Here is a 17,572-nt window from a genome sequence, read left to right as displayed (position 1 = left end):
AAGGACGGCTTTTTAAAGTCTGCCATTGTAAATGTGCATGGGTGTGGGTTAGGATTTGTGTGTTTTGCTCTTGATTGTGTGCTAGTACTGTAACCAGTCCCTCTGTTGTCATGTTAATAGTCCAGATGGTCAAATTAGCCGCTCCAACAAAGCAACAAACTATCTACTCTAACAAATCCAAACACAAACACACATACACTCTCCAACCACCTGCTGGGTTCGTTGATATGGTCTAAACATGTACTTGCGCGTTAGCCAGAAAGCCCAGACAGCGTGGGTGTGAAGGTGTTCGTGTGAAAGCAGAAATGACCGGAATTATTGCTCCGGCCTGTGTTTGTTGCACCTAATTGAGCTTGCTGGCATCTGATTTCTTGTCAAGGATGAGACAAAACTGTAGTTTGCCAGTTTTTTGGAGGGTTTTCAAGTCACAAAAAACAAACTGCACAAGAAAGAGTTTATATATATATATATATATATATATATATATATATATATATATATATATAAAATACATTAGGCTTTTAATTAAAACTGGTCACAATCTTGGAATTCAGCTGTCATTTAAAAAAAAAGGTAATTTTAGATTTTTAATCAAAAAGAGTTTTATTACAAGATTGATTAGCAGCTGAAATTCTTCTTTCTTTCTCTAGAAAGAAAGACCTTAGATCATTTCATTAACTTGTTTGTACAGGCATTACTAAACACATGAAAAAATGGGTGACAATTGCATAAATTAGATGAAATGGAAAACGAATCAAAGTGTTAAAGTGTGAAAAAATAAAAAATAGTGACTCACTTGTGGTCCTGTAGGGTGAATCTCCAGCAAAGGAGCTGAAGCTAGAGCGTCACTGGGCCTTTCAACAAGATAATGATCCGAAGCGTATCTCAAAGTCCAGAAAAAGTTGGTTCCAGTCAAACTTCTGGAAGAATTACAGTGCAGAATTTGAGGCCGTAGCTCATAATAAGATGGGTATGATTCCTCAGGAGGTGTGCCAGAAGCTGGGGCCCTGCTTTGCATAATGTTTGCAACTATTATTTTTTGTTTGACTTGGGGGGGGAAAAAAAGAAAAAAAAAAAACACTTGCAGTTTTAGTTGTGCCAAGGTTTTTAAATGTGTTTCTGGTTTGATGTGTTTAATAATTTGTTGCTACTTTGTAATTTATAAACTGCAGTGTGGGATAAATAATGTTACAATATAAACCTAAAACCGATATAAAGAAATCAAAGGTCAGTGAAAACCAGAAATGAGCTTTTTTTTTTTTTTTTTTTTTTTTTTTAATCAAGCTCATACTTAAACATGATCTGGGTAAAATTAAGTATTTTTTTGTTGTTGTCTTCTACATCTTGGATGTGTAAATGACATTCTTACAGTCAAGATAAGCTCTAGTGTTTCTGGTATAATCAAACGTTTGGACTGCTGTAATATCACTGTCTGCCTACCTAACCATCCTATCCTCCATCTTTCTCCTATTCTAATCTGCTTCCCGCTGCTTCCAAAGTGAATAAGTGATAAGGCAGGCAGGTTTCCAAAACTAAAAGCAAGGAGCTGGAAATTCACCCAGGAAGACCAGTGCTGAATGCAATTAAATGACAAAAGCAGATGGTTTTAGAATATTGCCAGGGTGCACTGAGGCAGTTCAGTGCTCTAGTTTTTTTTATTTTTTTTCCCAAATGTTTATTTATAACAACAGTTGGATATGGATATTGTTTATTTTATTTTATTTTTTTTGTGGAAATAATCATTAGATTTTTTTTTTTTTTTAGACCAGCAGGAGCATGAACACTGATCTCGCTGCCTCTCCTGTAGATAAACAAAGAGTCAACTTGAAGGAACTTGCGGACACAGTTCTGCTTTGTTACTGTCTTATCTATTCCATTCTGACCCATTTGTGCCGGTTGTGTGCATGTTTTTTTTTTCTGTTTAGTGAATGAAGGTGGTGTCAGACAGGCGTCTAACTCCTGCCCTGACCCAGGAGAGCCGGAAAATGGAAAACGCCATGGAAATGACTTCAGGTACAATTTGTTTTTAGATGTAGCACCTTGGCCAAGTATTGGTACCCACTGCAAAAACACATAAACTCCCCACGCCCCACAAAAAAACATTTAATTAAAGATCCTCGCCATCTTAGTAGGCAAGCCAGTGCGCAATGCATAGCAGATACATGGCTTCGAGACCAACTAAAAGAAAAAATATGTGAACACTCTTGACCAATGTGCGAGAGAAAGATACATGAACAAAATTGCTGCTGTTGGGATCGACCAGAGTGAAACAGAGAATATAGAAACATGTCAGACGATTGTTTTCCACCAGAAAACAATCGTCTGACATCAAGCTATCTTAAAAGCTTGTTGATGAAAAGCTAGATCATAACTTCCTGTGATCAAATCGTAGTGTTTCAGTAAAAGCCCCTGTAGAGTTTAGCAAAGCTCGTGTTTAGAGTTGTGATCGGGGGATTTGAAAGGCATTTCCCCACTGCGACTACTGGACATGAGGTTGGCATTTAGATGACGTCTAACTGTTGTTGAGGAAGACTGCTGATCCCATAATGCTGCTTTTTTTTTTTTTTTGCTGTTCTTACACAGTAACTGATTGCGTAAGGAATTCCTTATCCAGCCTTCATTTGTTGTCACGTCTTCAATTGTTTTAAAGTATTAAAATATTTATGTGATTGTGTAGTTAAACCCCGCTGGCCAAATTCAAAAATTATTTTATTTCAGTAGATTGGCTTAACAGCTCATTTTAACCACCGTATTTAGTGTTTTCAATGGTATGTGGATAATTTTGACCTTAGAAGGCCTTCTTCCCATCACTCTCATTTAACTCCTTTAACACATTCTATCAGATTTAAATTGAAATTCTGGTCAGGCCTCTCCAAATGTTACTTCCAGTCAAATAGAAGATAACTTTAAACCCAAAGTTATTTTTTTTTTTACAGTTCCACCCAAAATCTTGATGATTTTGGTTGTCTTTCGCATTTTAAAGAGTTGCCTCTGTATTCCAAGCAAACGGGAAGTTATGAGAAAATCTGATCAGATCAGTCACAATAACATTACAAAAGTCTGAGGATTTTTTTATTACACATATATTAGGACATTTGTAAAAACAACAACAACAAAACCTGTATTTTATTTTTATTTTACCATAACCTTTGTTTTCTGTGTGATGCTTATGTGCTTGTGTGTGTTGATTTAGCATTGGCAGTGTGGTCCAGTTCAGTTGTGGAGAGGACTACGTGCTGCAGGGCAGCAAAACCATCAGCTGCCAGAGAGTGGCCGAAGTCTTCGCCGCCTGGAGTGACCACAGACCAGTCTGTAAAGGTACAACTCGCCGGGTTTCGCAGTCCATCTCTGACTCTAGGTGTGCTTTCATCATTGAGGCCGTGATGGCTGTTGGTCAGGACCAAGAAAAATATGCAAAAACGATCCAATTAAACTGTGAACATCCACCCAGTGTTATCACTGATGAATAAATCTCTGTATTTTTTTTTTTTAAGGTGATGCATGTGTAATCACTTCTTAGTCTGAACACTGCATTTTCAAGAGTCCACATACTTCAAAGTTTATTTGCCAAGTGATAGGTGGGCCCAGATTTACAACACACACACACACACACAGTGAGAAAGAGAGAAAGAGGGAGAGTGTGTCTGCCATGTTAAATGCCAAAGTCGTTTGTCATTTCTTTCCTTACTTGGCTCGAGACTGTAGTGGGACACATTCTTTAACTTAAAACAAAATATTCACAGTGTATGTGTGTGTGTGTGTGCCTGTGACAAGAAGAAAGGCCTCTTGTGAGTTAGGTTTCCGGCAAATTTTATTTTAATTTGAAAGCCATGCATTGTGTAGCACTTTGTCTTGTTAAAGTCCCAATGAAATGCACAAGAATTTTTGATTCTAACGTGAAATTTTTTTTAAAAAAAAACCCACGAGAAAGTTAAGTTATGAATACTTTGCAACTGACTGTGAAATTCTCCTAAAACTTGACATGGGAGCAGAGAAACACATAAACCTTTAGGTGATCTTTGCCAAGATTTCAGATTGTAGCTCTTTAGGATTCACTTTGTTGACTCCTGTTATGTTCTTTTTTTTTTTTTTTTTCCTTGGAAGCAAAATGCAAGTAAATAAGATATAACTCAAGACTTATGCATAGTCTCATACATCAAGTAATTCCTTGAACTGTAGTCAGAATGAACTTCAGCAGGATGGGAAGAGGGCAAAAAGAAGCTGTAAAAAAGTCAAAAACATCACTTCCGCCTTAAGGCTGCTTTAGTCATATGCTTTAAAAGGTCAATTATTTAGTATATTACTAAGCATTTATAAAAGCGCAGCAGCTAAACTCTGAAACCACTCCGAGCTTGTAAGGCGATTTAGTGTTTGGCCCAAAGTCAGCTGAACAGGGTGGATCCTCGCTTGGGTCGGGTTGTGCTCTCTTGCCTTTAGGTTAAAGGACACAAGATAAACACTGCCCTTGACTGAAATCCTGCGATTTTTATTTGTGAACCAGACACACAGGTGCACTGACCTCCTTTGGGTTCATATTACTGGGACTGCACCAATTCTTCTAAGGATTTAACCGAGGTACTATGAATCCAGCATGCCTTTCTTATTATGGCTTCTGCTTAATCCTTCCAGGCAAGCTTATTATCTAACTCATTATTAGATATATGTAATAATAATTTGAATTGACTCTTCATTATTTTTAATGACTGTTAGGGACTCATTTTACCCTATAATGAGTTGTTAAATAAAACTGCTGAGATAAAGCCAGTTAAGTCTTGCTTCTACCTGTGTCCACTGATGGAATGGGGCTTTTAAAAATCCTGGGTTTTTTTTTTTTTTCCTCAACAGGAGAAACACATTAAGAAAGACTATAGCAACCGTACTAAAAACAGAGCCGCCAGTCAACGGATATCCCTTTTCTCTGGCCCAATGTAACTGTAAAGCATATCTTTTTCACGAAAAAATAAAACTTAATTGCCCGGAGTTCTAACATAAGCTATGTTTACAATGCATACCACTGTCCCTCATGGCTGTTGCTAAGAAACCAATAAGTCAGCTGTATTTGTTATTATAAGCATCATACTTCATAAGGTGCCGTTGCTTCTTTAGAGTCTCAAAAATGAAAATGCACAGACATAAGTTTGGATTGAAAGACAAGTTTTGGAAACTACTTGTTACCTTTTTTGAGTATTGAAATTTACGTCAATGTTATTGACATAAACATTGACATAAATGTCAATGTTACATTAATAACATTGAGATTAATGTCAAAGTTATTGACATAAATTTCACATTTATTAGAACAAAATGCCATCAAATTCAATTCACATTCAAAAACACTATTGATCACAGAAGGAGATGAAATGTTCTTGTAAATCATATTATTTCAAATTCTTCAATGATTTTTTGTAGATAGCGATGTTGGCAGGAAAAATCTCTCTTATAGCGATCTGCACTGCAACCAGTCAGAGTTAAATTTCTGTTGTTGTTTTTTTGTTTGTTTTTTTTTTGCGTCTTAACTCATTATTATTACGGATGAAACCGGAAGTTTTCATCCACCAAATAAATGGGAACATAGACCAAACTTCTCTGGTTCAAGGTCAGTCGGATTTAAAATATATCCACATGTATGCCAAAGCAAAGACATCATAATCGAGGCTTTGTCACATTGTGTAAAGATGCAATAATCATTCTGTATGTAAACTCTTGATTTTAAAGACATAAATAAATAAATAAATAAATAATGATAAATGTTGGCATTTAACAGATATAATTTATCTTGGTATTTTCTAAACAGGAGAAGCTTGGTCTAATTTTACTTTCAAACAGTTTTGGTGTATGCAAACTTCTGGTTTCAACTGTGTATTCATTTTCATAACCAATCTCAAGAAATATCTAAAACTCTTATGACAGAAAAAAGAGGAATAAGGCATCAAAAAAGGCCCATCGAGAGTTAAGTATTTTTATTTTAATTTTTTTTTTGGATTTTGACATTTCTGACTCAAAGAGATAATGATATATGCACTTTAAAGAGATCATATTCGTATTCTTGGCTACACTTTTGGGCTAGTTTGTGTTATTACTGGTCAATCTTATATTCTTTTTTCAGTTGAGACTCCTATAAAGATGAGAGCTATATTTGCAAATATTGACATGACTGATTATACCAGTTTAGACAGTAACGTTGCCATAATGGGAGCGTTTTTACCCATTATTCTTCTCTTGCTGCAGCTGCAGTATGTCATTGTTATGTATGGTTGTACTTTGGTGAAACTAAAAAAGATCTGTCTTCAAAAATCCCGTGAATCCCAGAGAAACCACACTCAGGCTGCTTGAAGGACAACATGCATGTAACGCTGGGTCTCATCTTTTTCACAATAATGCCGGGGCTTTATTTAGGCCATGTAAAAGGATCACTCAGAAGAGGAAGCTGAAAATGGAATACCACAATGCTGTGCTACTGTAGAAATTGCAGCTATATCCTCTAGATATACAGTTTTAAGCTTGAAATGGAGTGTTTTGGAGAGGGTGGCTTACTTCGTGTGAAAAGCAGGGAGTGCATTATGAAATCCACTCTTCTTTTTAAACGTATTCCCCTTAGGCGCAAACATCCAATATTGAAATTCCAAAAGTAAAGATGCCTTGAAGGCATAGCAGAGGAGTTCTCCTGGAACTAATAGACTACGAAGTTGGAGAAACAGCATTGATGTCTACAAATATGCTGCTGCTTTGTGTCATTATTCAAGAAGATCGCTGATTCCGATCTCTAACTTAGGAAGTCTGGCAGGAATAGAGTTTATATTCCAGTATGCGCTGCGAGAAAATTATAGACATTTTATTATACGCTCAGTCATTTGAAACTTAATTGAAGGTCATGTGTGAACTCTTTGTTCTTGCTGCATTAGAAGAAGTGCTAACATTTGAACAGATTTCCTGATCACAGGCTGCAGTTAAAATCAGGTATCGTGCAATTTTATTGCACACTAACATGTTCCTAACATGTTTTTAATTCATTTCTATGTATTTTTAAACATTTAATGGGGACCTGTTGGTTAGGGTTATGAATTTTAGTGAATTTCTACAAAAGAACTAAATGAAATATATCTTAACACAGGTTATTTCCCCAACTCAAGTATATTTAAATTCAAGTTGGAAATAAAAAAAAAAAAAATCAAATTATATCATATGCAAATTTATTTTAATTGTTCCATCTTTATTGATGTTACATTTGTAGGGCTCTTTAACGCTTCTGAAAATGTGAACTGATGAGTGTATTGTCAAAAAAATTCATGTATTGTTCATTTTTTGACAGATATTACAAACGTGTGGAATATCTGGAATATCATGTCAGTAATTCTCTAGAATTAGTAATATGTTTTTTAAACTTTTAAACCAATGTGTTGTGATTAAAATGGACAAAATGTTGACTAAAAAGCAGAGCCAAAAAGATATATTCTTCTCAATCTGCAAAAACCAAAGCAATTTGTTGCACTCCATCTATTTTGGTAGCATTGTGTTGTTTTTAAACTATGTTTTTATGATACGAATTGATCTAAAGCAAAATGACCTTGTTTGTCATTTTGACATGGAAAGACAGGAGTCTGTGTAGATGCACCAGATGCTGCTTGTGAATTTTTCTTGAAACAGTGTGAGAAGAGAAGCCATCAGACAGATGGCCTCTCTTCTGACTTTGCTAAGATACCAGATTTTTAAGGGCTTTCAATGAGTTAGGCAGGTTATAAAGTCAACATTTTTATTCCTAAGTATGAAAACATGTTTTCCTAAGTACTCATGTCTGTTTTACAGAGTTAAATAAAACTGGAATGAGAAGAAGCTTGTTTCTAGCTGCTCTCTGCTCAGATTTGACCTTTATTTCCAATGAACCAACAAGGAAACTCATGAATAACATTGACAGAGAGGCAATCTGTAAGAAAACTGCAAGCTTTCTTAAAGACACACCTCTGTCAAAACACTTTTATGTAGCTAAGCATGTCTTTTGGAACACCAACAAGAAAATAAAGTGAATTGCTTTGAAAAAAAAAAAGAGGGGTCATTAATGTCAGGGCATGACGGGAAAGACAAAGAAACTTGTAAAAAAAAAGATGGCTTGGGTGGTAATCACTTTATGAGGTACAATATGGCAAATAGAAATTGTAAAAAAAAAAAGCATGTAACAAAACAACAAAAGCAGCAATCAAATTGCAATGTTCCCAGTTTTCACTCCTCTAAGACTTTACGAGAGAGAGCAAAGGCAGAGACAGAGACTGAGAGAGGGGCTCCATGTGGCACCTTGATTAATGGACAGATGGTAAGGCCACTGAGCCAACTCTTTCTCTCTGTCTGTGTCTGTGTGTGTGAACTCCAGGGGAGTTCAGTTGATGTGCTGAATCTACTGACTCAAACGAGGTCTATATGTCAGCCACTTTTACACGCACACACACATACATGTTGATTTCTGAGTACGCAGACGAAGACAAAGGGGAAAAGTAAAGAGTTCGGCCACTTTACAATAACTTTGGTAAATGACTGTGCGTGTGTGTGTGTATGTGTGTGCCTATTAAAGCTCCGACGAGTACTTGTGCTTCTGGAATGCTGTGTGCCACCTTAATGATGTCATCAATCATTCGCTGTGCCCATTGGTCAATCTATCTGCTACTGTAGGAAGTTTGTTAAAGGAGCCAGATTGAACATGGTGAACAAAGTTTTGATCCCAGGAATATGGCTCTATCGATCTAAGATTAAACTTTTACCAAAGCGAGTGTAGTTAAGAGTAACTTAATGAAACGAGAATGATTGCAGAACTGTGGAAAAAGTTTTGAACCACGTCGATATCTTTATACTTTGCTTCTTCAGGCCTTCAGAATGTCTTCCAGTGTTATTAGACATTACCTGCAATTAATGTTTTGTGTAAATTTTCTATCCAGTATTCCTGGCTAATTATGATCCACAATATTACCCAAATGGAAATGTATCTGTTTTAATATTTTTAATATGGTCATGTGATGAATGATTTTTGTTCAGTGAAGCCGTGAATATTTAATAATCCTACCTTTCAAACGACCTGAAAATAAATTCCCCAAACGACTTATTATAATTCAACCACACACGTGATTGATGTAAGCAATTTTGTTAATCTTACTGATTGAGGAGTAGCTATGGTAGAGATTTTACTAAAGTAGTAGAGTGAATAAAGGCCTGGAAAGCCAAAACTCACTTGGCTCACCCCACACATACACATACACATCGAATAGAGAGATCCCAATCCAGTTGAGCATCTTTGGGATATGCTGGACAAACAAGAAGAACCCATGGAGCCCTCACCTCACAATGTATTGGACTTAAAAAATCCAAAGCTAACATGTTGGGGCATGATACCACAGCATAACTTTGGTGATCTAATTTAGTCCATGCCTCACCCAATGTGTTTTGGCAGTATAAAGGTGATCAAGACAATGGCCAATCAATTAATTAGTTTCTAATTAGTTTAGAATTCCATGGTTCAGACAGAAAAATATGCATTACAAAAATATTTTTCAACTTGATCACTTTCTATGGTATCATGCCAAACCAAAGACTTCATCTGCACTGTGAGCATTTTGATTACATTTTATCTTATTTTGTCTTTGATTTTCCTCCCCTGAAGCGTTCTTCGGTCTGTCTTACTGGAATGCAGCGTCAGAGAGATAATCTACGGCACGCAAGGGTTTACCGTTCTTTGTATGCTTCGGTAGCTCTCGCGGTATGGATGATTGAAGCTGAGCCTCCGCTGCAGAGATGATTCAATAACCACAAAGGCCATCCTGCTGAGGAGGCAGCAAAGTCACAGTATAGACCTTTAAATGTAAGGCAGCGTAGACGGGTAAAAAGAATCGTCGGTTGAAACACAGTGGCTGGGCTCTATTAAAAATTAAAAACCTTCCCAGAGTGGTGTTCTTAGTGTTTATGGGGGCACGTTAGTAATGCTATGAAGCCATAAAACAAAACTTTGGAGAAAAATGAGCAAAGGGCATTGGAGCTACATTATGAGAGACTTTGGCACAGCAATCCTTACTTGAAACCTCATTTAATTTTGGTTCACTTCCAAACTGTTTATGTGGGTCACTAGTTTGTGTGAGTTGAAGTCAGGTGAAGAAGGAGAGCCCCATGGGTTTTCCTTTTAGTCTAAAGAAAATGAGGTGTGGAACTTTAGTCATCAGTGTGGACTCATTGGTCTTGTCTATATTGTACGTGTCAAAACTAGCCATTTAATCTTAACAGTGTACTTTTGGTAAAAGACGGATCTTATAAAACATCTTAATTTCATCTGGAATAAATCAGCGCTTTGAAAATCATGTTGCTCTTGTGGCTTCAAACCCATGAAACAGTGTTCCAGTTTCAGATAATGAAGAGAAGGAAAGAAAAAGAGTAAATCAAAGTTTGATCTTTCTGTTTTCCTTCTCCCGGCAAAAATCACTTCTGTTTTATCTAAGGCCGTCGTGACTCTAAGGCATAGAAATGGAAGTATCCTTTGGCATTGGTGTGTTTGACACAGTGGGCAAAAGCAGCTTGTTAAATATTACTACTGTCCCTTTTTAATGAGCAGCAATGTCCACATAAAGAGGGAGGAAAGTCTAATTTGGCTCACATGTGAAACCACTGTTTTCCTGTCAATTGGTTTCCACCAACTAACTGCACTGCAAGTCCTATTTTGGGGCTATTTTTTGCTTAACTCACAAAGAGGCCCAATCTCGGGGAAGAAATCTTGGGAAAGGTTTTTCGCAGAAAACAACACAATAAACTAAACGTATTTAATTGAGATACAACACAGGTGATTGGAAGGAAGCCATCCATGATTAAAAACTTTTTTGTTTTGAGAACTTTTTTTTTTCCTCTTTTAATAACAAATGATCTTTTAGCTCTTTTAAAGTTGATAATTTGGTGGCATTTACTGTGTTTTTTAATTATCGCTCCTTTTGACTGTGATCCAAGCTAAAAGCCACCTTTTCCGAAGACAGAGAAGTCTGAACTAATTGGTCTACTTTGGTCTAAAACTTATAATTTGCTAAAAAGGATTGAGTTTGAAATTATGACAGGATATCCAAGAGGTTTCACTTAAGTCACGAAGTTTAAACACTTTGGTACCAAATACTGAGAACTTGTGTGCCCACTTCTGATTTCAAAGAATTTAATAAATAAAAACGTTTACACCTTTTCTCTCACTGATGTGGCATTTATCAAATAGAAATAATCTTTGGTAATTCTACCTGACCTAAAACAGGAGAAGTTTGGTCTGATTAATCATCTGATGGTGAGAAAAAAAAAAAGTGTCTGTAAACTTCCAGTTTAAACTTGACAGTAAAGACAGTCACCAAATACTTTAACGGCCGCAAAAAAAAGGGCTGAAGGTTCCAAATGGAAAAATTAAATGGCATTCAAGTGCTGAATAAATTGATGTTGTTTTAATATAAATTATAGGATGTTATCCTCTCTGGTAATTCTGGTGATAACTCTCTCTGCAGTGTCGCTGCAGCAACATAGAGCCCATTTTGCTGTTGTCACGGTGATGGGTCGGCCATTTGTTCAGGATACGCTGATTGAGCTGTCAAAGCGTACGCATACTTACAAAGGCACACAAACTTTCTGGAGGCACACAGATGAATCATTTACCTCGTCTAACTCAAGCATGCGCATGCACAATTTATCACCATGGTATCTCCTAGAGTATAAATCGCAACCAGCCGAAGACGAGGGAAGGTCAGTCAAAGTTGCAACGAGAATTATAGAAACAAGACTCAGATGGGGCAGAGTCAGGGAATTCAAGCATCAAGCTAAGAGACACTCGCGAGTGATATCAGTTTTTCTCTAACGGGACTTGTACTTGTTTTGACACTCTCATGCGGCGCCTCTTGGACACACTCCATTACACACACAATGAAAAAAAAAAAACACGTTCTTGCAAACAAACTGCAGTATGATTCTTTCATTCCCCTCCTTTCCTTCACTGACCACTAAGTAAAAGTGGCGGCATAGAGAGTGATCGTGGGAGAGAGAGTACATAAAAGTCTGTGTCTTGGTGGGTTGGAAGTGGTTTGAGAGAACAGTTGGAATTTGTCTTTGTCTGATATTTGTTTAGGAGAACAAAAAAATTAAAATGGATGTACTCTTAAATGGGGTCACATATGTTTTCATGGCACTGAAGGCCTATTATTTATTATTCAAGTATTTTTTTTTTGTCTCTGCATGTTTGTGCTGAATGTTTTTGAAGTGGTGTACAACAGATAATGTTGTTTGGTTTCTCTCTCTCTCTGTGTGTGTGTGTATGCTGACTGTATGTATTCTTATGGCCTGCTGCTGAATAAACTCATTAAAGAGCCAAACTCTGCTTCAAACCAACCAGAAAATTACCTCCCGAGTCTAACAGGACGACCCAAGGACAGACAAGCAGCTTCTCTGTCACATCCAGTCAGAGAACAAAGCCTAATGAAGGCTTAGTTGGTTTATCGAACACCAAGCATGTGTCGTTTTAAACACCCCACTGAATGCAACACTAAGTGTCGCTGTTTGAGGTTTTGCATGGCTTTGCGTCGTAAAGCCTGGCATTTCAAATACATTTTTACACAAAATCACGATTTAACTGACATGCAGGAAGTATTTGTTCAGTTTGATGCCATCTCAAAGTGGCTTCGTCTTTAAACTTACAGTTTGTGTTTAGACATGCAACACTGTAAGTGAACACGATTACATTCCTGCTCTGAAATTGTTTACTTTAAATAGATGTTTGAAATAAATAGCTGGTAAATGTCTTTATCAGTCAACAGCACAACTCCAGCTAATCCTGTGGTATTTCACACCCAGTAGCTTCCAATTAAGTAATGTTATCCAGGGAGATGCTGCTGACAGTATCAATAACATCTATGTGACCTTCTGTTCCTCTTTCTGTTCCTCTCCCTACTTCAGTCTTCTTTTTTCTCTTCACTTCCTGAGCTCACACGCTCATTCCTTCCAGCTCTCAGCTGCATTGATGTCATTTTTAATTGTTCGTCACTGAACTCCTGCTTTGACCCTCAAATGATGCGAATTGGCTTTCTGTTTTTCACTGTGAGAGACTCGGGCAAAGCGTCACCTAAACGCGTTAATTAGAAAGGTAATTGTGAATGCCTGGTATTGCGGTGGCTCTGTGTGCAATAGCTTTTTGCTAATGTCTCGGCTAAATCTACAGTTCTCACCGATGACAAGATCAATATGTCCTTCTTTTTTCTCTTTTCTTTTTATAGCAAAGACGTGTGGCAGTAATCTTCAGGGGCCATCGGGGACCTTTACATCTCCCAACTTTCCAATTCAATATGAGAGCAATGCCCAGTGTGTGTGGATAATTACAGCATCAAATCCAAATAAGGTAAGAACGCCATTATTTATTTTGATTTAGTATATGAAGCAATAACAATTTAGTCCAGCTTTAGCTCAATCCTTGCATATTTTGATTCCAAGAAAAACTTACCTTCTTGTTATCTTTAAGGTGAACTTGATCAGAAACTTTGATGGTCCTTCAAAGTATGTCTTTTAACTCGAGCTTGCCTTTTCATGTAGTTCTGGTTTTTCCAGTAATTGTGGAATTTTTTTTTTTTTTTTGGTAAACCATCTAACTCTGGGGAATAAAATGAAAATTTAAAGAAAGCGGGGTGAGCATCTGTATAAATAAGGGGTTATAACGCATCTTTTATGTGTGATGATTGGTCAGACACTAAACATGTCATGATCCTTTCTGTATAATTTTACCCACCACTTTCCAAAATTATTTAGGTTAACTAAAACAATTCCAAAGTTTTCTTGCGTGCCTATCTGAAACATGTTTTGAAGGTGGCACTACAGTCATTTATGCTAGCTGTGGGTTAAAGATAATATCTCCCACCAAAATTAGGTCTACATGCCTACTGGCCAAGAAAAGTGGGAGTTATACTAGAGGAATATTAACTAGCATGAGGACCAATGACTGATCAAGATCGGAACCTCCATGAAATTTAGTGACGGGTGGGTTCAATTTTAAGCATGTTTCTTAGATTTAAGTAGGCTATGCCTTTAATAACTACCTAAAACATAATGCATTAAATTTAGTTTTAACTGAAATAAAAATCTGATCTTTTACAAAGTTAATTTAATTTTTTTTTTTTTTTTAGTAAAGGGATTTAGGCTGATGGAGCAGCAAATGCTCAAAAGATATCGGTTTCTAACTCGGTGAGATCATTTAATCCCCACAAAGGAGCAGGGATGGGTTGAACGCCAGATAGAAATCTGCCATTGGCCCTTTTCTCTCTCAGGAGATATCTGATTGGTATTCTGAGGCACATCCTTGTTTGACTCTGGCTCCCTTTGGCGACTGCACTGTCGTCAAGGGCAACACCTGCATCAGCATGATGGAGCTGTACTTACACATTCGCACAAACACTCAAAACAATGCTGTATATGAGGGAGTAGAAATACAGCTGCTTTCTTTCACCCTCACAACAAAAAAAGACACATTTTTAGGGACTTTGCTTTTTAGCAGAAAAGCTCCTCTTCTCTACTTCTTTCTCCCCTCCGAAACTCCCACACACAGCGCTCTCTGTCACTGCCCAAGGCCTCTGGTTTATGGCCTACAGCAATACATTCTCTCTTGAAGGCTATGCTGTGTATGTGACTGCTGAAGGCTACGTTACTAATGCCCTCCGCACCGTTCGTGGTGTGCATGCGTGTATGTGTATGTGTGTGTGTCTGCACCTTACATACATACATAAAATTAATGTATATGTATTTTAAATGGTAATGGACATAATGACATAAAATGAAGACCAAATAATCTTCAGCTACATCAGTGCATTATATCCTACTTTACCCACACAACCGTATCAAGGACTGGTATGTGACATACTGTATCATCTCCATGTCATCTGCACCACTGAGTCCAATGCATGGCTTTTCTCACACATCATGTAGACAGCACGCCATGTGCCGTACTGAATCACACCCCATATGGAGTAAAGTTCGTCTTGAATGTCATTTCTTCGGAGCAGAAGTTTATAGAGGTCTATATTTTTGAACAGCACTATATTTAAAGGTGAATGACAACAAGTGTATGGTGGATAACACCTGAAACACAAACTACACACAAGTCATAAAAGGCATTCACTAATTAGAAACATTGCAACCATTGTGTACTAAACCAAAGTGCTTTCTAATAGGATCTTTTAGAGAGCTAGAATGCTTTTAGTTTTTTCCTCTCATTGTCTTTGCACTGCAGCTACTACTGACTTACCAGGACCCCCATTGTTATTACTTTGTTCAACCCTCTTTTGCCAGTAGGATAGCAATTATAGTCTTTTCTCTACGTTTTCCTGGATAGGCCCTCTTCCCTGCTGCGTATCCTCTTAGATCACAATATACATGTAAGAAGTTCCTTCGAAAAACTTTCTGGGGATCTTACAAAGCAAAACAACCGTCCAAACTGATTGACATTTTGCTTGTGATTAATTCCTATGATTTATGGGTTGGTCCCAGTTAGGCCATAAGATCTGACTTGGGGAGAAAGAGATGAGACTTGATTTATACTTGCCCCTCTAGAGCCAAGTCATAATTTGGAATTACCCCAATAAGACCTGAGACTTAAAAGTACTTTCCCCGTAAAAAGTTCACTTGCTCTTTTTAGACTTGAACCCATCATTTGGAATTAAAAAAATGATGTGAACGTCTTGGGTTTAACAAGGAAAAGTAATTAGTGATATGTTTCACCAAAATTAATCCTACTCCTGAGGTGAAAGCACACTCCATTCAGGTAATGAGAAAAGTATTGATCATTCACAGTTGCTCTTTCTATTTTTTTTTTTTCTTATAAAATAAAAACATGATTACTAGCATTTATAACAGAACAATAGTTGTGGCTTTTGCTACAGTTGAGACTGAGATGGTCTTAGTGTGTATAACAAAATATTTGCTCACATATTAACATTCGATCACAGCTCAAATGTTTGGGCAGGACAGGAAGTCATTAGGTACGGAACCCAACAGGAGACAGAGGCATGATGTTATGGTGCAAAAAAAATAATTTAGTTTTTAAAAAGCCAGGCTCATGTTGAGCAGGTGGCAGAAGACAAATACACAGTAGGAAACTGGCAGGTAAACAACAGGTAAAAGGCAAGGAACACCTGCCAAAACTGAATAGGAGTGGGGACTATCTGGCATACGTGCATTCAAAATCTGTTCTCAATTAGAACAATAATGAAAGAATGAGGAGCAGCTTAGCAGACTGGAGGGTGGTCACTTGATGTTCAGGGTGGGGAAGCCAACCAGATAAAAGTCTGAGGCTGATGAGAGGAGGACAGGGTTTTGTGCAAGTGGGATAGTACGGAGAAATCTCAACGGTTCATGTATCCAAAAGTAACTGCATTTAAAATTCTTTATGGCAAATGTATCCCGCTATTTTCTCTCACTCTCCTTTTCTTTCATGATACGTTTTTTTCATTACCCTTTTCTCTCTTTTTCAACATGCACATCCCTCCTCCCTCTGCAGTCCCAGAGGCTCTGTCCTTAGAATTACCCAGATTCTTCATTAAAGAGCTCAGGCTGAAACCATTAAATTACTATGAAGAAAGACAGAATGCAGGCAGGAGGCAGGGTGCGAGTAAAGGGTGAAATCTGTTTTTTACTGTTTTATGGGTATGTCTCTGCCCACTGCACCTATTCACACACGTCTCAGTGTCTGCTTATACCCTAAAGACAAAAAGATGCAAAGTTTGGTAGCACATTCTTTCTTCTTCTTTATGTCTCGGTAGCCTTATTTCTTCTTTTCCTCTCCTCCTCTGTCGATCTATCCCTCGGCTCCTTCCTTTGCAGGTTAAGTGTTAATGGAGTTCTATAGCTCTGTGATGTTATTGCTTCATTTAGTTTTGGCAGAATGAGCCTTTAGAGCCAATTCATTCTATCCTGTTCTCGTTTAACCTTGGGGATAGTAGGACAGGGTGACCATTACTCGAATTTTCTTTTCCTTTCTCTTCTTCTCTTTTTCTTTTGTTTATGTCTTCTGGTTGCTTCTTGTAATGTGTTCCACTACTTTCCCCTTGATTTTATGTCTTATTTTGCTTCCTCCAAATCATTTTTGAAGCATACGTGGTTCAGTGTGTTAACAAAAGGCCTCACTGACGCACAAGTTCTAGATGAAGCATTTTGGATTAGTATTCATGTAAGTACTGGCTAGTACACAGTCATCCTGATCTATGCGGTGGTGTGTTTTGATAAAGGTGATTTGGCTAGCTGCCCAGGGCTTCTTTTGGTGATGGAGATGCACCGTAGCTACAAAATAAAGGAAAAAGGGAAGGAGAAAATTCTTTCTCTTGGACCCCAGCCAAATTTTTCATTGCTTACTTGCATAGTGAGTCAATGAGGATTTGGCACCCTTGTGTGTGTGGAGTGTAAGCTCTGAAAGAAAATGTGACTATGCACTGAGCATGGTTACTAAAGTTTGGCACTAAATTAGGGAGCTATTTCACAAGACCCATCTGAGATAAAATCAGAATAAACTATTGAGTAAGTATTAGAACAATTGTTTGCTGAACACTTTTTTAAAACA

At 37.4% G+C, this 17,572-nt stretch overlaps 1 protein-coding gene across 1 annotated transcript in view; it reads left to right on the top strand.

Annotated features, from left to right (window-relative positions):
- The window catches only part of LOC106924683 (CUB and sushi domain-containing protein 3), a 392,355-nt gene that overhangs the window by 243,180 nt on the left and 131,603 nt on the right, over positions 1-17,572 (top strand). Inside the window, exons 8-10 of the mRNA XM_088010270.1 lie at positions 1,926-2,013; positions 3,194-3,318; positions 13,251-13,372. Coding sequence (XP_087866396.1) covers positions 1,926-2,013; positions 3,194-3,318; positions 13,251-13,372 — 335 coding nt within the window. The remainder of the gene's footprint in view (positions 1-1,925; positions 2,014-3,193; positions 3,319-13,250; positions 13,373-17,572) is intronic.

This window comes from Poecilia mexicana, unplaced genomic scaffold (assembly GCF_051168715.1).
Source record: "Poecilia mexicana isolate PSO_F unplaced genomic scaffold, ASM5116871v1 scaffold_11, whole genome shotgun sequence".
Lineage (NCBI taxonomy): Eukaryota > Metazoa > Chordata > Actinopteri > Cyprinodontiformes > Poeciliidae > Poecilia > Poecilia mexicana.
The sequence above is the reverse complement of the archived record's forward strand: the minus strand, read 5'-3'. Positions and strand labels throughout refer to the sequence as shown.